We start from the raw sequence: 22,296 nt of genomic DNA, 5'->3' as shown, positions 1-22,296 counted from the left end.
AGAGTAAAGTGGATCCCTATGTCCTGCCATCCCATCCCATCTCATACTTCTACAATGTATCATTGGAATAAAGTGTCAGCTATATAGTTAACCTTTCTTCACTTATGTTTGAGCTGGAAAAACAAGTTAACCAATAAACATAGGCAGATACACGCAAGCACACACACAAACACATACATCCAGAGCACTACCTGTGCTCTGAAATAAGTGTTTTCATATTGGCTTACATGTTTACTAATTATATTTTCTCTTTTTAAAATTAAAAAAATTTTTTTAACATCTTTATTGGAGTATAATTGCTTTAAAATGGTGTGTTAGTTTCTGCTGTATAACAAAGCGAATCAGCTATATGCATACATATATCCCCATATCCCCTCCCTCTTGCATCTCCCTCCCACCCTCCCTATCCCACCCCTCTAGGTGGTCACAGAGCACCGAGCTGATCTCCCTGTGCTATGCGGCTGCTTCCCACTAGCTATCTGTTTTACATCTGGTAGTGTATGCTACTCTCTCTCTTCATCCCAGCTTACCCTTCTCCTCCCCGTGTCCTCAAGTCCATTCTCTACATCTGCATCTTTATTCCTGTCCTGCCCCTAGGTTCATCAGAACCTTTTTTTTTTTTTAGATTCCATATATATGTGTTAGCATACGGTATTTGTTTTTCTCTTTCTGACTTACTTCACTCTGTATGACAGACTCTAGGTCCATCCACCTCACTACAAATAACTCAGTTTCGTTTCTTTTTATGGCTGAGTAATATTCCATTGTATATATGTGCCACATCTTCTTTATCCATTCATCTGTCGGTGGACACTTAGGTTGCTCCCATGTCCTGGCTATTGTAAATAGTGCTGCAGTGAACACTGTGGTACATGACTCTTTTTGAAGTATGGTTTTCTCAAGGTATATGCCCAGTAGTGGGATTGCTGAGTCATATGGTAGTTCTATTTTCTCTTGGGTTCCTTTTTAATTGACCTATCTTCAAATACTTGCTTAGTAATGTCAGGTTATAAACTAGTTCGTGAATAAAAGTATAATCATTAAAAGATCTTTTGAAGACTTGTAATAATGCTTTTGAGTTGGTGGATATCTTTTATTTTTTTGCGCTCCGCGGGCCTCTCACTGCTGTGGCCTCTCCCGTTGCGGAGCACAGGCTCCGGACGCGCAGGCTCAGCGGCCATGGCTCACGGGCCCAGCCGCTCCGCGGCATGTGGGATCTTCCCGGACCGGCGCACGAACCCGCGTCCCCTGCATCGGCAGACGGACTCTCAACCACTGCACCACCAGGAAAGCCCTATGCTATATTTCAATAAATATTTTGACTGAATTGTTTTTTGGCGCTTAAAACCCTCCAGAATTTGCTAAGATGTGTCCCTCCATTCTCCCTCTACATCTGCACCACGCTGCTTTCCATATCCCTTGTTGTGGCGTCCCAGAGTTCCTCACCTCCATACATATATCATGATGACTATTACCTCTTCCTCTGCTCTCTCCTTTCCTGTGATGGAAATGCCTTCCTCTTTTCTCCTTTTATCTAAATCTTATCAATACATAAGGTTCATCTAAAATGTTAGCCCCTCCGCAAAGCCCTCTATAGCAACACCAATATTAACCTATTTCCTTTCTAGTGATCTATGGCGCCTGTTAACTGTAATAGTCACTCATTTACTCAGTCAATCAAAAGTATTTACTGTATCAAACACAGTCCTATGCACTAGGCAACACATTAATGAATAAAACACAACTCCTGTCTTTGCTGAACTTGGAGTCTAGTGGTAACAAACAAGTAAACAGGCCACAGTAATTCAGTGATATATGTTCCGTGATCAGAGTAAGCACAGTGTGTGATGGGAGCACACAGCACAGGCATCAACCCAGCCTTGGGTTAGAGTAATGAGAAGAAACTAAGGTTCTGGAGTCACAGGGTCTGGGTCTGTATCTAAGTTTAAAAGACGGTGGGAGAATCAAGAGTTTCATTACAAATATGTAAAGTGTGAGAGGCCTAAAAAGGCATTCAAATGCAGATCTCAAACAAGCAGCTGCATATACCAGTCTGGTGTTCAGACGAGAGGCTCACGCTGATGATACAAATTGGGAATTTATTATGGTACAGCTGGAGTTTAAAGTCACGTGACTGAGTGAGATCATCTAGGGAGGGAGTGTCGACTGAGAGGACGAGAGAGCCATGGAATGGGTTCTAGAACACTCTGATTAGAACACTTCTAATAGAAGCAGGAGAGGAATGGGAACCAGTGACAGAAACTGAGAATAAGGGGCTGGAGAGGAAGCGGAAAGCAGAAAATCAATCGTGCTGCATGAAAGCTAAGTATTTCGAGAAGAGAGCAGCCGACTGTGTGAAATATTAGTGACAGGACAAATAATGATGGAGTCTGAGGACAAGCTGTTCGATTTATCCAGGTGGCGGTCACTGGTGACCTCGTTACGAGCTGTTCTGGTGGCATGGTGAGGATGAAAGGCTGGCAGGGATGAATTTAAGAGAGATTAGAAAGAGGAAATGGAGGTAGCGATTGTATACAACTTTTGATCGTTTTGCTAAAAAAGGGAGCAGAGCTATGGGTCAATGGCCTAGGGGTTTTTTAGAGAAGCTGATTTGCCTGCTTGAACGCTGAGCAAATGATCGAGTACGGGGGAAAGTTATATCTCTGTTCCTCTAACTCTCTCTCTCCCTCTCTGTCGCAGCCACACACTCATTTTCCCATGCACACCCCTAACCTGAGATCCCAGAGCATCCCAGGGACACATCTTCCACAGGGCTGCTGAGCAGTGATTGTCTTTATGTCTCCCGGTAATAAAAGGTAAATTCCATGAGGGTAGAGACTATTTCTCATTTTCACACCCTCGGGATTCCCCATCTGTGGCACAGTTGATGTCTGCAGCATACCTGTCCCAAAAGGAACAGGCAATGTGATCTCAAGGAGGATGACATCCCCACAAGAATACAGGCTCATTGAGCAAGGGATTTAGATCTGTTTGCTGAGAACACAGCCAGGTTATAGTATGTGATCAATAAATTTACACTGAATTAAGAACGAACTGAGAATGAATTTAGCTGAGGAAGGTCATGAAAATAAATCTGATTAGCCTTAACACTGATGGAGCACTTCTGATGCACCAGGCTCTGTCCAGGTGCTGGATTGTGTATGTAGGAATATTTGTGGAGACAATTGTCTATATAGCATCATGTTAAAATTTTTATTGAAAATTCGATTGCCTTTTATTATTACAGAGTATGCACGGCAACAGGATACAGCTAAGCTTTTTTTTTTTTAATCTAGTATCTGACAGACATTTTTAAATTACTAAGTTGTATTAATCTAAACCTCTATCACATCACCAGTAATTAATACTACTAGTGAGGGTTCCCTCAGTAAATTCCTATTAGCCTTAGGTACAAAGAAGTGTTGTGCTTCACTAATAATCAGTATGGGTTTGTTGTTTTTGGGGGAGGATTGGGTTTTGGGTGGGTTTTTTTTTTTGCATTATATATGTATCATGTAACTTAAATATTTCTTTTTTTGCCTTGGTTGCCAAGAAACATAGAATAATTAATGCTCAAAGTAACATTAGTTTGTAATAACCTATTTTATTACATCAAACTGCCTTGTGATAGCAACACAGAAAAATATCTTTCTTGTAGGGGGAAAATAGCTGAACCTGATTTTTCTATTTCTTTCAAAAAAGAAAACCTGCAGTTATGTTAAGTTTGCAGGCAAAGTTCCTTCAGTTGCTTACATTTCTACATATCTATTTGCCAAGATTTGCAGGTTTTTCACGTAGCTAGGCAATTAGGATAAGCCTATTTTTTGCGATTTGATAAAATAATCTCTTGATATATATATATATTTTTTGTGGTACGCGGGCCTCTCACTGTTGTGGCCTCTCCCGTTGCGGAGCACAGGCTCCGGACGCGCAGGCTCAGCGGCCATGGCTCAAGGGCCCAGCCGCTCCGCGGCATGTGGGATCTTCCTGGACCGGGGCATGAACCCACATCCCCTGCATCGGCAGGCGGACTCTAAACCACTGCGCCACCAGGGAAGCCCTATCTCTTGATATTTAAACAAGTTTTATTCCAACTAAATTCACATATTGTAAAGTTTCTACATTATGAAAGTCTCTCTATGAAGTGACCTTACATATCTATTTTCAGAATGACTGTTGTATCATACACACTTCATGTTTATTTACATTCAACTCAATTATAATTCAGAAGTGTACATCATTATTTATCCCTGAGGACTAAAAACAGCTATGTTCATTTTTTTTCTGGTACGTTCTGCAGAACAGTTTAGAAAACATTGTTTACCATGCTGTCCTCTGCCCTTGTATACATTTATCTGAGAATTAAATACCAGTAATAAGTTGGTCATAAATGAATAGTATAGGTATGACTTGTATGGCCCATTATTTTATATATTTATTTATTTTCTGTATGGGGGCCTCTCACTGTTGTGGCCTCTCCCGTTGCGGAGCACAGGCTCCGGACGCACAGGCTCAGCCCATTATTTTTTACTCTTGGTTACCAAGAAGCTCAGAGCTACCACTGATAAACAGTGAGGATATTGGCCGAGACCGTTAGCACACTTAGATTCTTTTCCTTCTCAAGGCTTTGATCTTGTATTCTAACAGTCTAATTTTACAAGTGTATTTCTTATTCAATCTCAAATTCCTTTTATAAGTAGGTAAGGTATAAATAAATGCATAAATATCCAGTAGCTGGTTAGTTACTTTGTTATGTTATTTAAAACATAATCTACTCCAGTAAAAGAGCCATCAGGGTCCAACTACTCTCTAGTTAGTGGCCAATAGGTCTCTGAAAGTTTGCTCTGCAAACATAGCTCATGGATACTCATCATATTTTTTTAGAGAAAGCTGAAGTCAGAGAAGTTGAGTGATGTAATCAGCTAATGGAGAAAGTACAGGGTTCGGGGTGAATAAGAGTTAAGCTGTTTGTACTATATTCTAGCCAGCAAATTGCTGAGCTACAAGTGCCTCTGTGAGCTGAAAACCCAGCTGTGTTTTCTACTCTCTGCACTACAAGCAATAATAAAGATGAAGAAATTGTTAGTTAAAACCCTTCAAAGATATTAAAGATGGAAGTTATGTATCCAATTACAAGCTCATCCTTCTATTTCTACAAATAAAGTAAATGAAGCAATGCTGATTACTACATATAAGCATAAGAAAATAGAAGTGGCAAAGAGGTGAAGCAGCCTAAGTCTCTAAGGAAAACATTTTAAGTAGTTTGAGCAATACATACATTTCATATGACTTCAGTACAAATTAAAATTTAGCTACTTAGAGTAATGTATATGCATATCGCTTAAAATGAATATAGCTCAAGCAACAGCAGCTATGAGACCAAAATTCTAAGGAAAAAAACCCATATTAATGAGGACTATCAAGATATCTAGCAAATTCTGTCAGCATGACAGAAAGCATCCCAGTCCTTGAAACAGGATGGCAGTTCCTACCATCCTCTCCCCTGAAAGGAAAGAAAGAGATATTGGCTTTGGCTGGGGACAGGGTAACAAACCAAAGGTCTAAAATATGCTAGGAGATGTATGTATTTCCCTGCATGGAAAAAAATATATATAGATGCAGCCCTGCCTGGTATCCCTAGCTCTCCTAGTAGATTTTGAATTCAATGAATACAGTTGAAATTAGAGCAGACCTAAGGAGGAGCTGAAGACACTGTGAAGGCCTCTTATGTTGCTAGAATTCAGACTGATGCTCTAATAATTATGTCACTCAGAAATAAATATAAATCTACCAAACATGAAATGTTAAGCAGAAAAATATTTGCTTCCACTGAACTTGGCTTCAAGATCCTCACGGCAAACTAACAATTAGAAGTCCAATTTCGATCCATTTCCTGGACTATATTTTTTCATTGCTCCCACTCACCATGAATCTGAGAGGTCATATAAATGGCTGTAATCCCAAGATTCTCTGTTGCTTGTTGAAAGATATGTAGGTGCCTATTTGAGGATTTAAATACCTAAGCATTTTTCCCTGTGATATTTTTCTTTGTGGGAAGTTTTTTGTTTTGTTTTGTTTTTTAATGAGGCCTTATGGGTACCCAGATTTTGTGAATCTGCTACTAATTATGTAGCCTAGACCTATATACATGAAATAAAGAACAACTCTAGAATTATACACAGCGTAAGCTAGTGTGAAAGAATGTATGCAGTTTGGGGTGAACATAATAGATATAAGAACTCAAAATAAAGGAAGATCATTGTTGACTGGAAATGGGGTAAGTAGGTTTCAATTTGAAGTTTAAAGGAACTAAGGTAATACTAAGTGAATTTTAAGAACAGGAGGAGATATTAGTTCAGCAGAAAGGTGGCATCATGAATGAAAATAAGAAAAGTTCCTGACGAGGGAAGATATCATAGGGTCCTACCTATGTAGGGTTTGCTGACATGATTAGCAAAGAATAAACTACAAAATTAAAAAGGAAGTCCATAGCAGTTGAATAAGATCCTTGATTGCCAGAATGCTAATATCAATTTTGTAGGATTCTATAAATCTTCCAGAGTACCTTCATTATATAAAAATATTCTCAGCACACATGCATTTTTACAAGAAATTATTCCCCCAAACTCTTCTTGAGTGTCTACCATAGCTAGGTATGTACTTGACACAGGAACAGAAAAAAATAACTGTGCACAAGGATTTACACTCCAGTGGGGAAAAATATCATTAATTTTATGATATTCGATGATAATGATAACAGTAAAATATTTTTATTCAGTTTTTTATTATAATACTTAAATTATAAAATACTAAATTTTTAAAGTGTATCATGTCCTACTCATTCATTCACTCATTCATGCAATATTTGTTAAATGCCTACAATCAGGGTCATTACAGTTATCAAAGATGTTGACTCAATTCAAATGATTGTAATTCATTTCATATAAACACATAAGTAGATACCACACAAAATCCTTACCAATATTCCCCAAAGAAGTTCCTTTCTCTAAAATATCTATGGTGCATAAGTCATTACCTCTGCCTGGAATGTTCTCCCCCTTCCCCCTATTCTTCAAGATTTAGTTCAAGTGTCACCTCTTCCATGAATTCTCTCCTGACTCCTAAGGGAAGCGTGTCTTGCGCACACCTCCATTTTAACCTAAGTACATTCAGTTATAATGACTTATTTGTCTCCCTCTCCCCCCTCCAACACACACTCAATTGTGAGCTTTTTGATGGCATCTTTATTCATTTTCTATCTTAGCAACTGAAGCAATGCTTGACATAAGAGGTGCTCAATAAATGTTCTTGAATGACTATCTTATAATAAATGAGCCTCAGGTGCAGTGTTTGTGAGTATTATAGTGTTCAAGTGCTGGTGGCTGGCTGAAGGTCCAGCTACACAGGTCTTTTATTCCTGTAAACATGCCAAGCTCACTGCCACTTTCCAGCCATCTGTGGGATGCTCCCCCACACTCTGCACCATTATATACTGCTGACTTTTGCTTTTTCACTTAGATCTAACTTCAGTTTCACCTTCCCAGAGAAAACCCTCATGATCAGCCAATCTACAACAGCACCTCCTGAGTGTCTTTCATCACACCCTCTTCTCATTCACCGCGTAGCCTGTGTCACTATCTGCTCTCTCTGGTTCGTCTATTTGTCACTGCTCCCAGTCAGAATGTAAATGTCCTGAGAGCTGATCTCTTGCTGGTCTCCTTCACTACTGTATCCTAGTATCTAGTACAGTGCCTGACATCTGGTAAAGCACGCAGAAGTCCATGCAACTGAATAAAAAAGGAATGAGAACTTTAGATCCTTTACTCTACAAGTGGCAAACTATGCCTCATGAGCTGCATTTTGCCTGCTGGTGAGTTTTGCTTCGACTGCTCAGTGTTTTACAAATTTTTGAATGAGTTGCCAACTTTTAAAAATTAGGAGCTTTCACATTTTTTTAAATTTCAAAATTCAGACTTTTTGAAATAGTGAAAGAAGAAGAAATTCAGAGCCTACAAGCCCAGGTGGAAAGTCGGAAGAGGTAAGCAACAGGTTTACCATATCACCCCATCGACCCAGCCTCACCTGCCCCCATATCACTCATTTTTGTTTGGCCCTGAATGTGGTTTGGATTTGGACCCTGATCTCTTCCAGTAAAGATCGCACATGCCCTACACCACACTCACATAACTACTACAAACCCTTCCCCCATGGACCGCGGTTACTACTAAACCTTGGACTATGTCTTTAGAGATAAATTAACACAAGAACTTACCTTTTTATTATTCCTGCATTATGACACGGAAAAATTACATAGTTAAAAGCAAAAACTGAATTCATTATACACTAGAAGAAAATCTAGGTAAGTGTTTAACAGACCTCAAGGTGGTGGAAGAAAACTATCATTAAAACATTAAAAAGCAAATGAACCAGGATGAAGTAGACCTAACTACTATGACTAAGATGTATTAACCTTAACTAAAGTTCACTAAGACAAAAATGAACCCCAACTGAAGAATGGGTAAACACATTTTCAAGTAATTCAGAGAAGAAATAGAAATGACCAAATAACATATTAAAAGACAGTCCAGGGCTTCCCTGGTGGCGCAGTGGTTGAGAGTCCGCCTGCCGATGCAGGGGACACGGGTTCGTGCCCTGGTCTGGGAAGATCCCACATGCCGCGGAGCAGCTGGGCCCGTGAGCCATGGCCGCTGAGCCTGTGCGTCCGGAGCCTGTGCTCCGCAACGGGAGAGGCCATAACAGTGAGAGGCCCGCGTACCGCAAAACAAACAAACAAACAAAAAAAGACAGTCCATTTTATTACTAATCCAAAAGATGTGAATTAAAATGAGATCCCTTTTCATCTATCTCATTAATTCATTCAGCAAACATGTGTTGAGTGGTCATTATGTTCCTGACACTATCAACTTGGTGAAGCTTTTTTTAAATGGTAATAATTTTAAGATTCAGTAAGATGACTACCATCACACTGTGAAAAACAATTTTATAATGTGTATCAAGAACCATAAAATAGTTACTACCCTGCAACCTAGTAATTAAACTTCTTGGAATTTATCCTAGGCAAATAGTCAGTGTAGCAGACAAGGATTAATGTATGAGGATGTTAATCATAGCGTAATTTATAATATCAAAAACATTAGAAACCTAAATGTCTAACAATAAAGAGCGATTAAATAAATTATGGTACATTCAAATGATGAACAATTATGCAGACATTAAAATTACATTTTCAAAGACTATTTAATGACATGGGGAAATGCTGATGAAAAAATTTAAAGCCTATATTTAAAAAATAATTTCACATATCCAATGAAAGGGATCCATGCTTTCCTGCCTTAAGAGCCAGGAATTATTTTTGCTTTCCACAGGCTTGCTATATAATATTTCTCCTCATCTTGAAAAGCACATAACACTTCTCCCTAGGCTTAATTCTAGTAGGTATTGAAATAAAGGGTGTCATTGCAGCATTATTCACAATAGCCAAGGTATGGAAACAATGTAGCTGTCTGTCAATGGATAAGTGGATAAAGAAGATGTGGTATAGATATACAATGGAATCTTATTCAGCCATGAGAAAGGAGATCCTTCTGTTTGCAAAAACCTGGATGAAACTTGAGGGCCTTACGCTTAGTGAAATAAGTCAGAGAAAGACAAATCCTGTATAATATCACTTAGATGTGCTATCTAAAAATGACAAACTCAGAGAAAGAGCGTAGAGTGGTGGTCACCAGGGTTTGGGAGGTGGGGGAAAGAGGGAGAGATATGGGGGTCAAAGGGTACAAACTACCAGTTATAAGATTAATAAATTCTGAGGATCTAATGTACAGCCCAGTGGTTATAGCTAATGACAGTGTATCATAAACTTGAATGTTGCCAAGAGAGGAGATCTTAAATGTTCTCACCACAAAAGAAAAATGATATTATGTTACTGGATTGGGTGTTAACTCATGCTATGGTGGTAATCATTTTGCAACATATAAATGTATCAAATCAACATGTTGTAACACATTAAACTGATACAATATTATATGTCAATTATATCTCAGCACAACTGAGGAAGAAATGAAGCTAAACTAAAAGTCTTGGAAAAACAGAAATCGCTACATGGACTCAAAGAAACAATACGACTTATATGTTAAACTTAACCTAAAGTACTGAGCAATGTTCTAGATTGCAGGCAGCGATTGTTCTATAGAAAGACAGGAATAAAGAGAAGGAACAGGAAGAAAGCAGAATATAAAAGATCAAAACTAGAGCAGACAGAGGAGACAGAGACGCATGAGAAGGGCATGTGGAGGACAGAAAGTCTAAAACGGACACACAGCTGAATTTTAAGGAAATTCTCTGCACGACACTATGGTATTAGAACTTAAGAAATTCCCTTTTTTGATGTATTTATAGTTCTATGTAGATCAGACAAGACACTTACAAGAAGCATTATTTTTTTCTTGTAACACCAACCACAGGAAGGGCCAAAAGGATGTCATGGTGGAAAAAGCAGAACTACCTCACTACCATGAAAAGAATAACAACAAAAATTGAAAGTCTGAGGGCACCAAAATAAACTGTCTGTACAAAAGATGATTATAGTAAAACAAGGAGGAAGTTGAACCTCAGTTTTGGAATTACTGAACTGTGCAAAGGCAGAAATCAATCTGCATGGTCATTAGCACGCTGGAGCCAAACGATTCTGCATTCGCGATGAAAACAGCCAAACCTGGATGCAAGAAAACTCTTGGAGCACAGCTACATGGCTACTTCTGAAGCAGTGTTCACAACCACTGTCTTTGGCATTTGTGTCTCAGTATGGGGGCTATTTGGACAACAGGTTCACAACGAACTCAGCAACCATCTTTGGCCTCCTAAGAAACCAGCACAATATGCTGGCCTAGAGAAAGCCAAAGGAGTCATTTGTGGAAAGATCAAAATAGCACAGCGGGCTCTCTTCTGGGTGAAAACTGAATTTTTCATTAAAATTGGTGGGAGAAGTCACCTCACAGAGAACACATTTATAAAGTGGCAAGGCAACAACTTCCTGTGTCACTGGAAGAAAGTGAGCAGACCTTTGCTTAACTACACTGCTGGTTACATATACTGTTGCATATATTTTGCCATTCCTGTCCTTTCCTTGAGTTCCTAGAAGGGACTCCCATGGACTCTCGTTTCACGCTTACACTCTTACAATTTAACCACAAGCCCTTAAGTATTCAGCAATTCCGAACCTCCTTCTTCCCCTCACTCAGTCTGACATTATCTCTTCCTGAAGACTGGCTTTATTTATGTATCTCTATATTGTACTATCCCAGCTCTGCAAACTACCACTTTTCTAACATTTTGGTTTTCAGAAATTCAGAAACCTCTAGACAACCATTCAGACCATTTTCACATCCACTGTTTCATCTCTTCATTTCAGTAAGTTGTTTTTAACCCCTTGTTACTTTTTTTTTAACTGCTTCTGAATTCCCACTCCTTAGACAATTCCACCATCATCGTTGAATTTAATCTGTTCTCTCCTAGCAGTTTCATAAACTCAAATCCATCAAAATCATTGACCTTATGCTGTCTTCATTTTAAACTTCTTTCACATTTTAAATCGTAATCTTTCAATCCATGACTAGCACTTGCATCCTTTATCCTTATTCTCCACTCTTCTCGACCTTCACCTTAACCTGTTTTTTTTTTTTGTGGTACGCGGGCCTCTCACTGTTGTGGCCTCTCCTGTTGCGGAGCACAGGCTCCGGGCGCGCAAGCTCAGCGGCCATGGCTCACGGGCCCAGCTGCTCCGCAGCATGTGGGATCTTCCCAGACCGGGGCATGAACCCGTGTCCCCTGCATCGGCAGGCAGACTCTCAACCACTGCGCCACCAGGGAAGCCCTTAACCTGTTTTTAAAAATCTGTATTCTCTACTCTTATACTTAATCCGCTTAAAACTGGACTGACCTAACATAGGTCTTTTCTTGACGTTGATCTTTTTATTGTTACTCATATTATAAGTAGTAACATGAAACTGCATTTTTAAACTTTTTCTTCATGGGTGTGAGGTGATCTGGCTCCAACATCTCCTCCTCTATTTGTTCTAGGTCTGACTTGGCTGGTCTGGTTGTTCATTTCCCACTTAAAAGACACAGGGTCAGGTCTTGCTCGTGTAGCTGGGATAACCTTTCCAGACAGAGCAACACTAGCTTTCAGTCAAAAGGACATGGGTGGCTGTATTCCCTGACTTCCTTCTTCTAAAATTTATTACTGCTCATTCTGCCCTTCTCTTTTTTGCTGTTTTCCTTCCACAATGCTACAGCTTCTGAAATAACTCCTTGATCATGTACCCATGCTGTGTCACTGTATTTCTATATTCATTCTAGAAACCAATATGATTTTAATTCTCAGTTCGGGCTCATTCAGACTCATTCAGACTCTGGACAGTCCTTCTCCAGCTTGATTCAATGCCTGTCACCCAATTTCTTTCTCCCTTCCGTCCTCCCTTCCTTTCTTTCTCTTTCTTTTCTTTCTTCCTTCTCTTTCTTTCTTTCTTTCTTTCTCTGTCTCTCTTTCTCTATCCCTCCCTCTTTCTTTCTTTCTCTCTCTCTCTCTCTCCCCCTCCCTCCCTCCCTCCCTCCCTCTCTCTCTCTCTCTCCCTCTCTCTCCCTTTCTTTTCCAGATCCTAAATCTCTGTGTTCTACTTCCTTCAGTGTTCCCTTCACCTTAACTTTCAGTTCCTCAATAACTAAAATTCTCTCTTGTCTTCCTAGCTATAACCCATGTGCCCTCACCTTCTTCTGTTCTATCTGTGCATTTCGCTACACTGTGAGAGACCTAAAAATCTTCTCAATGGTGCAACTATATTACAAAATGATACCAGCTTCTTGTATTAGTATCTTTTAGAATTTGACTCCTCCCCTGAATTTTTTTTTTTTTTTTCCGGTACGCGGGCCTCTCACTGCTGTGGCCTCTCCCGTTGTGGAGCACAGGCTCCAGACGCGCAGGCCCAGCGGCCACGGCTCATGGGCCCAGCCGCTCTGCGGCATGTGGGATCTTCCCGGACCGGGGCACGAACCCGTGTCCCCTGCATCGGCAGGTGGACTCCCAACCACTGCGCCACCAGGGAAGCCCTCCTTCCCTGAATTTTTTGTAAAAATTATATTCATGGTTACATACATTAGGGAGTTATACAAAGGACAGAGAAGGGCAATAACTGTCTAAAAGAGGAAACTTTTAACACCTTAAACTCACAGAGTGCTGTATGTCTATTACATCTCAATAAAAGTGGAAAAATTTAAAAACTAAAAAGATTAATCTACTCAGAGTCTTACTTATATCTACCAATGTTTGTTCAATTATCTGGTAAGATGTACAGGGAAGCAGGAAAAGGAAGAGATTGTCAGTGGGAGAAAATGACTAGAAAGAGAGATTGGGAACGTCTAGAAGTCTGGACTTCATGCTGTAAGAAAATGAGAGCTATATGGATAAAATCAAATGGGCATATGTCATTTCAATTTTTTAACTTCTAAAAACTCTGCATTAGGAGATGCAAATTTAAAGCTGATCTTCAGGTTAATGAAATTAAATTTATCAAATAAAATTTATCAAGCACCTGTTTTCACAAGTTACTATAAAATAGAAATGGTTTTCCTTCAAAAGACTGTAAATTTAGCCTTATATTTATTAGAAGTCCAACAAAACCCAGTTAGAGGTTGTCACTTTAGAGCTTCTGCAGGACACATGCCAACCTACAATTCAAAGAGGCCAGAAGCCTGTTTTGACCTGAATGCAATCCCTTACTTCATACTCTCTATCTTCTCAGTAGCCTCTTTCCTCTCTCCTTCAAGACTTCCACCTGCTGCCAAGGTTTACCTATTCCTCAGGCTCGGACATGGGATAGTCTCCTCCCTGCTGGCCCAGTTTTTGGTACCAAGTATCGTTTTCTTGTGGACCAGCCCCTAGCACAGCCCTGGAGGCACCATCAGGTATTCCGGGAGCTTTTTCTTTTCCTTGACCCAGAGCAAGGAAGGCAAGTGCTGAAAAAATGGAGGGACCAGAACTTGAAAATATGATAGCAAGCGTTGACACAAGACATGATTGATAAGATTAGCAAAACAATATAAAGATATAAAATGTGACACCTGATGGGCCAGAATATAGATATTGTGTCCAACATCTTTTGGGGAAACACCATCATCTCCGCCCTCATCACCCCCATGATCGCATTCCAATCCTTGGTTATAGGCATTCTTCACCACATCCACCTATCAAAAAACAAAGGGGAACAAGAAGGCTTGAAATGCCACAAACAACATGCATTTACATCATCTATGAGGTGTAATTAAAACTTGGAATGCTTCCTAAGACTTGAAAAGTATAAAAGAATTCTAAATGAAAACAGCCTAGGAAACCATCTGTATTTAAATGAATATGGAAGTATTTTCCTACAATATTCCCTGTTTTCTTTGTGAAATTTGGCTTTGGTTTTTTAATGTTGACTGTGCCAGAGTTCCCATCAACTGGGAGATGTTGGAACCTTGATAAACATCCATTATTTATTAAGGGCCCACTAATAATAAGAACACATGGTGCTAGACACCATTCTCTGCCCTGAGGACCCAACAGTGGATACAACAGAGTATCTGCCCTCAGGGAACTTACTGTCAGCAAATCAAGAGGCCAACACAACTGTGAGACACTCAGCAAGCATAGGGCAGGGGCACTAACTCAGGCAAGAAGTAGATGATGGGATAAAAATGTTGTAGGCAAAGGAAATGGTATTTTCAAAGGGCTATTGTGCAGAGATATTGTCGAACGAATATATAACTCACCGCTCCATTTAAGCATAAGAATAAGGAACGCCTTGCTCCTCTTAGCCCACTGCCTTCCATGGATGGAGTTTTTTGTTTTTGTTTTTTGCAGGTCCTATGCTCTCATTAAATGTATGTTAAATCAAACTGCATCTTATCTTTCTCTTTATCTGCCTTCTTTGAATCCATCCCTTACTATTAAAGAGAGCAAAAGAGTGCCTTCACAGGTTTCCCCATAGCACCAACAATGGTGTTTATAAGACTGGGACTTAGTCATTGGGGCACTGGCTTATACGGTTCGAGAATGTTCTCAATGCTTTTGAAACCCAATGATTTTAAAGCATGGTGATATTTCTTCATAATTTCCATGTCACAAGTGAGGAGGAAAATGTAACTTCTACAATAGGAAGACACACTAATGATCTCTGTGGAATTCCCAGCAGGTCTCCACACAGTTTCCTCTAGGCTGAGTACTGTGTAACATTTTATTAATAAGAACAATTACCAAAGAGATTTATTTTGTTTTTATTTTCAGAAAGAGGTATAAATCAAATTTTTGAGGGGTACAAACATTTTTATATACCTTCCTCACCTATATTCCAATACAAAAACTAAAGCAAAATTTTTTTCTGGCAAAAAATAATTTGCAGATAGTTTAGGCAAGTGTGAAAATCTAGTTAAGAAAAGCACTTAAAGTGGATAAAGCCAATGAAGAAATCAGGACCCAAATCACACAGGCCTTCGCTATCATGGGGCTTCTGAGGTACTTGTAATAGCAGGTCTTGATGTGCCATGGTGCCTTGGTAGAGCAGTGAAAGCCAGCAGACATTTCCCCTGACATGCACACTATAAATTATCACTTTTAGGTTACACATTATTAACACAGCTTTCAAAAGTTTTCTTACCAGTTCTCTGGGTCTCATGTTAAATAGAATTCTTTCTGCATTCTCACTGTCATGTCTACTTTCCATGATGGCCAGCAAAAGCTTGGAGGCATTGTTCTAGAGATACAGATTGAGTTGATACACATGAAAGGTCTATTTCATGGATTAATGATCCCCTCAATTTGTTTTAATTGAGATTATCAGGACTATTTTTTTTTAAAATCAAGCAGAATTTTAAACTGCTAATTTAGTTTGGCTTATTAACATTTTAAAATAGAGTATTTTACTTTATTGTTAACACAAAATAAAAATAATGAATATGAGAGAGATGTTACAAAGGATATTTTAAATATTGGTGAAAAGGAATTTTAAACACAAAATTGAGTTTATATATAATACATTAAAATCTAATCATATCTTCCTTGACTATTTCCTAAATAGGCATTTCTATGATGAAACTTTAACAAGACACCAGAATCAACGACATATTCCACAAAAATGGCATATAATTTACAAAGAATTTAGCATAATTGTTTTAACACGAAACATTAACACACACTAGCAAATCAAAATTTTAAATAAATTTGAGCGATAATTAGTGAAAAGTAATCTATAAAATTCTAAATTCATGAGTTAGAAACAAAATATTTATTGATAACAGTTTACTAGTCTCCCTACATGGTAGCATATATGCAACATTTTTACCATCTGGGTTGTAGAAGAATAATATTTTCTATTTCTGTTTAACAGAGAATAAAAACAGCTTATGTTGTCTTTGGTGTTTTCTAATTTAGTTTATAAATATATTGTCTCAAACACGCTTACATATTGAAATCAGAAATGTTTTTGATACAGCCAATTTATTACCCAAAACGGGTACAACATAGTTATACACCATCTTGCAACGCAAAGTACAATATCCTCGACATTTGGAATGATGTTTCTTTTTTTTTTTTTTTAAAGTCTTTATTGAATTTGTTACAATATTGCTTCTGTTTTAAGTTTTGGTTTTTTGGCCGCAAGGCATGTGGGATCTTAGCTCCCCAACCAGGGATCAAACCCGCACCCCCTACACTGGAAGGTGAAGTCTTAACCACTGGACCACCAGGGAAGTCCCTGGAATGATGTTTCTTTATACTGTGTTTTCAATAGCACTGCCCTAGAATTGTGGCACACTGCAAGATGATAAACACGACCTGGGAGATATTTCTATAGTGTTTTTGTAATATTCACTTAGATAAAAATCTCATCCTCCACACACGCAGAGCCAAATGGCTCTAAGATGCTTCTTAGTGACTCAAAATTAACATCTTACGGGATGAAAACTTAAATTGAATCAGTTGTTTGGTGATGCAGGCATTCACAATACAAATTTTGTTAAAGTTGTGCAAATTAACTACACTGGATATTTTTAATACCAAATTCTACCCAACTATTTTTCTTTCAGAAATACAGCCTATTGATTAAATGGCTAATATTAGTAACGATGATGATAATGTGATGGTGATGATGATACCAACGTCACTAACCCATCCTAAAAAGATGTTAGGATTTTGTGGGAAAGGTAGCATTATTTTTTCTGTTCCATTTTCAATTTTTACAGATTTGTACTAATCCTAAAATTCCTTTTTTATAACCTAGCATCCCATATAAACAACATACCTAAAAAAATAAGGCTCCAGTGTTAGTGGAGAGCTTAGATCCTTAGAGCAATATTAATTGACCCCATAGAATTGAAAACTAAAACCCTGGCAACGCTAACAGTACTCTCTAATGAACCTCACTCAGCAGGCCCAATACGTAATAGCTTAAAAATACATCCGATTTCAGAATGCTATTGGCAATACGGTATTTTTTCTGACCAATCTTTTTCATACTATGTTGGAGGAACAGAAATCTTGTAAATGACTTACTGAAATTTGAATCAGTTTGAAAGTACAAGAGCCTATATATGCTTAGAAATCAAATTCATGTGTGTTAATAGAGGATTTTCTTCCAAAGGAAGCTGGAGTCCTTAGAAGAAAAACAAAAAACAAAAAACCAACAATAGTAACAAAAAACCTACCTATTTATAAATTTAGCACTTTATAGTCCCAGATCAGTTATGAAATATAAATTAAAAGGGACAAGATATATGTATCAGAAAATTCATAAAATGGTATAGCAAATTAGTAAAGTTAAATATACTTAAAATTATAACTGGTTAAGTATAAATTTAAGGGTGGATGGTATAAAATAAAACCTTAACATTTTTAATATGGAATCTCTATAATGTTCTGGAGAATTTATAATTAAAAGCATACTACCTATACCTTCTAAAATTTGCCGATATACTATATCATTCTGTCTTACAAACATTGTTCTCATATTGGCCATTATGTACAAAGCCTCATGGATTGTGTAGAAATGTACACTCACCTCTTTCTTTAAGTAGAAAACTATGAATATTTCAAGTCAAATTCATTCATTTTGTATTTTATACATACCTTGATCTATCCAACTGTCATATTTTGAAAAGGTATATATAAATTATGCCTAGAAACATAAATGAAATTTTAAATGACCCTTTTTCAAAAAAGATTTCCATTTGAATAGCCAAGAGTATCTTTGTACTGTTAAGTCACACACCCCATCATTTAATTTAGGTTTTTTTACATAGGTCTGGATTTGTAAATAATCTGTATGCCTATACTTTGACAAATCCTTCAGTATTTTCCCCATTAAGTTATGTCAATTAAGAGTGAGACTTAGGGACTTCCCTGGAGGACCAGTGGTTAGATTTAGACTCTGTACTTTCACTGCCGAGGGCCCAGGTTCAATCCTAGTAGTTGAGGAACTAAGATCCCACAAGCCTCGTGGCATGGCCAAAAAAAAAAAAAAAAAAGAGAGAGAGAGATTTAAAGGTAGAGTCTCTAGGTAAATAAAGAATTTTAAAAGCCTGTTTCTTTATGAATTATGGTTAAAAATGAATTCAAGATATAATAATTTTTTTCTAGTAATTCAAATTAAGCTGTCTGTTATATAGGCCTAGGCTGTTTTTACTAAGTGAAGCATGAAGCTAATTAGGAAAAGGACACACGTTCAATCTACATAAGGATCACCTTCTTTCTAATCTATGAAGATACATACCCAAAGATTATATATATTGCAAATGAAAATAGTTCACTTATCTCTTTGTTTGCTTATTAAGAGCCATTAGCACAATCTCCACATAAGTAGGACATATATATAATATATATTCCGTTATATATCTAAATCTATATTTAGAAACATAATTATAGAAATATCACTTCTATTCTTCTTGGCCATAAATTTATCCTTTAAAAAGTTAAACTTTATTCTATGATATTGGATCGACCTGTCTTTACAGAAAAATTTTATTTAACCAATGATTTTTAAACCTGTTTAACACTAAACATATGTGGTCTTTAATAATTCATCTCAATTGAATAGCATGCCTTTATATTTGGGATTATATCGTTTCTTGTGTATATTCATTTATCTGTTTCTACTTGAACAAAAAGTTGAAGAAATTTTTTTCAAAATGCCATTGTGCTCCTGACCTCTGATCAATGGAACTGCTGGGAAGTATGCGCATGGTTTAAGTTGAAGCACCTCCTCAAAGGGAGTGTGAAAATGGCTTAGCTTATTTGGGAAAAAAATAAGATTCTAAGATATAATAAAAGAAAACAACTTTTAGAAAGTAGAGAGACATAAAACTAAAATGCAGCCCTCCTCTGACATAGTCTCATTAATCGTGACTTGCTAGATAGAATTCTGTAGTCAAGACGACTTAAAAATATATGGGATAGTGAATGTTCAGAACCTTTTCCTCCTCTATATAATGAAAAATAGAAAATAAAAGCAGAAGAAAAACAGCAAAACAAAGTGGCTGCTTAAAAACACTTCCAGTAAAGTACCCTCCAACTAACATTATCTCAAATCTTATTTGACACTATCAGGAATTTAGCGCTCACGGTGCTTTAACTATCCCTTTCTGCCAATTCATTAGCTGAAAATACGATAATACCTTGCTTTTTACAAGACCTACTTGAAGATTTAGAGTCAACTCTGAAAGGGAGTTTTATATAGAGAATGTCACTTCTCCCCCCGAATAGTGGATTTACTCTACCTTTAGTTGGAGCACCAGGTCCATTCGATATTTACCAAGAGGGTTTATGTCATTTAGAATCAAAGCAATGATGATATCAATCCCATTAGATTCATGAGTAGCAATACATGTCTAGGAAAAAAAAATGTTTATAAAATAACACTCTATGTACGACATAAGTGCGCTAGAAGCCATGACATAAAATTACAGAATCACCTTAGCCTTTCGACTTTTAAAATATAATTAAAATTTAACTTTGAGATTAAGTCTAAGATAACTCAAAGGTTTAACTTTAACTTATTCTTTTGCATGGAGTCTATTAGTTGATTAGTATTAGCTAAATGGCTTTGTATGAAGAACATAGAGATAGACATTGTATGGAACAGGTATCTTTTCAATGAACCATTTTAATAGAATTTCAAAAAACAATGGTTAAGTAAAACACTCAGTCACTAAATTTTAATATGCCCTTCATTAGAGGAATTCCTTAAATTTAGAATTTTAAGATCTGATCTATCCAGGCTAAGAGAATATTCCTATTTACAAAAGGAATGCGCCCCTTATGTCCAAGGTTTGTAAGTAAACTTTACTGGAAATGATGTAGCAACTTCATTTATCTGCTACTTAATGCTAAATGAGTAACAAGTGATGCTGTTGATCACTGTGGCAGCAGACAGGGAATACAGGCACCTCCTGATGTTTTGGAGACATCTTGTCAATTATGGTGGTTGAGGGAAAAGGTCAGAAGATTCCTCAAACTTAAGTGATTCACAGAGGAATCTGACTTGAGAAAAGCTTATAAAATATCCTGAGAGGGGCTTCCCTGGTGGTGCAGTGGTTGAGAGTCTGCCTGCTGATGCAGGGGACATGGGTTCGTGACCCGGTCTGGGAAGATCCCACATGCCGAGGAGCAGCTGGGCCCGTGAGCCATGGCCGCTGAGCCTGCGCGTCCGGAGCCTGTGCTCCGCAACGGGAGAGGCCACAACAGTGAGAGGCCCGCGTGTACCGCAAAAAAAAAAAAAAAAAAATCCTGAGAGATAAATGTCAGTATTTTGAAGGTTAGGGTCTACTGTGCTAGGACTCCGAATTTAATTCATTTTATAGGACTTGAAAATCAGGAACTTGTGGGTTGGAGTTTGTGGAACTACAGCTTACCACACAGCACCCACTGTCAAGGTGTCTGAAAAATTGAAACCCAGGTAAGATAAATGAGAAAGAGTAAAATCAAGGTGACTCTGAAAGGACTGTTATTTTTCAGAATGGGCTTCGTTTCTCCCTTCATATAAGGAAATTTTTACTCCCCTGACACCCAAGAGAGGTGTTTTCCATCTGTCTTCTACATCTCCGGAGGTTCTTCTGATTGTTAAAATGTTTGCTAAACTTAGAGGGAATCAATTTGCAGACTGTGTCCGGAATTTGCTAGTCACTTTCTTTCTTTCCACACACTTCCAGAGCACGGGGTTCAGAGTAAGTATATTTCCAGAGTATACAGGATTCACGCTATTTTATTATTAATTTCTACTTTTAGAGCTTACCTGATTTAGTAAAAAACCAAGAGTGGAGAATACCTGTTTTCTGTTATACATGATTTTAACCAACAACAAAACCAAATCTTTGAATTTGCATGTATTTCCTTAACTTTAAATCAACAGTTAGGTTTTCTTGTATCGTTGCCCTAGGAGAGGGAAATATAACACAGAGCAAAATCCACAAACTCTCTCACCATGTCACGTGCATATTATGGGGGGGGAAGAAGTATGCCCCTAACAAATTATTTACATCAATAATTGCGTTTTTGTTCTACATACTTATGCATTTACATGTATGTGTGTGTGCATTTTTGTACATATACATCATATAATTCACAATAGAAAAGCAAATTACTTTTTTCACTTTTCTATATTAAGCACTGATATTTGGTCTCAATGGCTTTTTTAAAATTAATATCCAGAAATGTCTGTGACTTGAAAACTCTTCCTTCCAGGGTGGATCCATGCTTGTGATGGTAGCCCTGTAACAACCTGTGTAGATGTGAACAGTCAGTAAATTCCAGGGTGCCCCCCACTTTACTAGTCCAAGTGTTCTACTGTCTACTCCTTCTATGTGACTGTGATATCCAAGAAAATGGAATCAGAGACAAACATTCTGGAAAAAGGAGTCGAAACCTTGCCCTGGAAAATGTAATACAGTTAAAAGCGCACTCTAGACTAAACCACAAGTCCTCAGTTTTTGTTTGTTTGTTTGTTTTTGCGGTACACGGGCCTCTCACTGTTGTGGCCTCTCCCGTTGCGGAGCACAGGCTCCAGACGCGCAGGCTCAGTGTCCATGGCTCACGGGCCCAGCCGCTCCGCGGCATGGGGGATCTTCCCGGACCAGGGCACGAACCCATGTCCCCTGCATCGGCAGGTGGACTCTCAACCACTGCGCCACCAGGGAAGCCCAAGTCCTCAGTTTTAAGAATGGCCCTACAACGTACAGATTCGGTTACTCTGAGAC

At 38.1% G+C, this 22,296-nt stretch overlaps 1 protein-coding gene across 4 annotated transcripts in view; it reads right to left on the bottom strand.

Moving 5' to 3' along the window:
* ITPR2 (inositol 1,4,5-trisphosphate receptor type 2) overlaps positions 1-22,296 on the bottom strand; it is a 533,856-nt gene that overhangs the window by 130,224 nt on the left and 381,336 nt on the right. For all 4 annotated transcript variants that reach the window (XR_012324486.1, XM_019936326.3, XM_033866983.2 and 1 more), the window contains 3 exons: positions 19,822-19,932; positions 15,711-15,806; positions 14,137-14,259 (listed from right to left, as the gene is read on the bottom strand). Coding sequence is in view for 3 of the 4 variants with exons in the window: in XM_019936326.3 (XP_019791885.2) it covers positions 14,137-14,259; positions 15,711-15,806; positions 19,822-19,932 (330 nt within the window). In the remaining variant the exon portion in view is untranslated. The remainder of the gene's footprint in view (positions 1-14,136; positions 14,260-15,710; positions 15,807-19,821; positions 19,933-22,296) is intronic.

Source organism: Tursiops truncatus, chromosome 11 (genome assembly GCF_011762595.2).
Source record: "Tursiops truncatus isolate mTurTru1 chromosome 11, mTurTru1.mat.Y, whole genome shotgun sequence".
Lineage (NCBI taxonomy): Eukaryota > Metazoa > Chordata > Mammalia > Artiodactyla > Delphinidae > Tursiops > Tursiops truncatus.
Note: the sequence above shows the minus strand (reverse complement) of the source record. Positions and strands in the feature narration are given on the sequence as shown.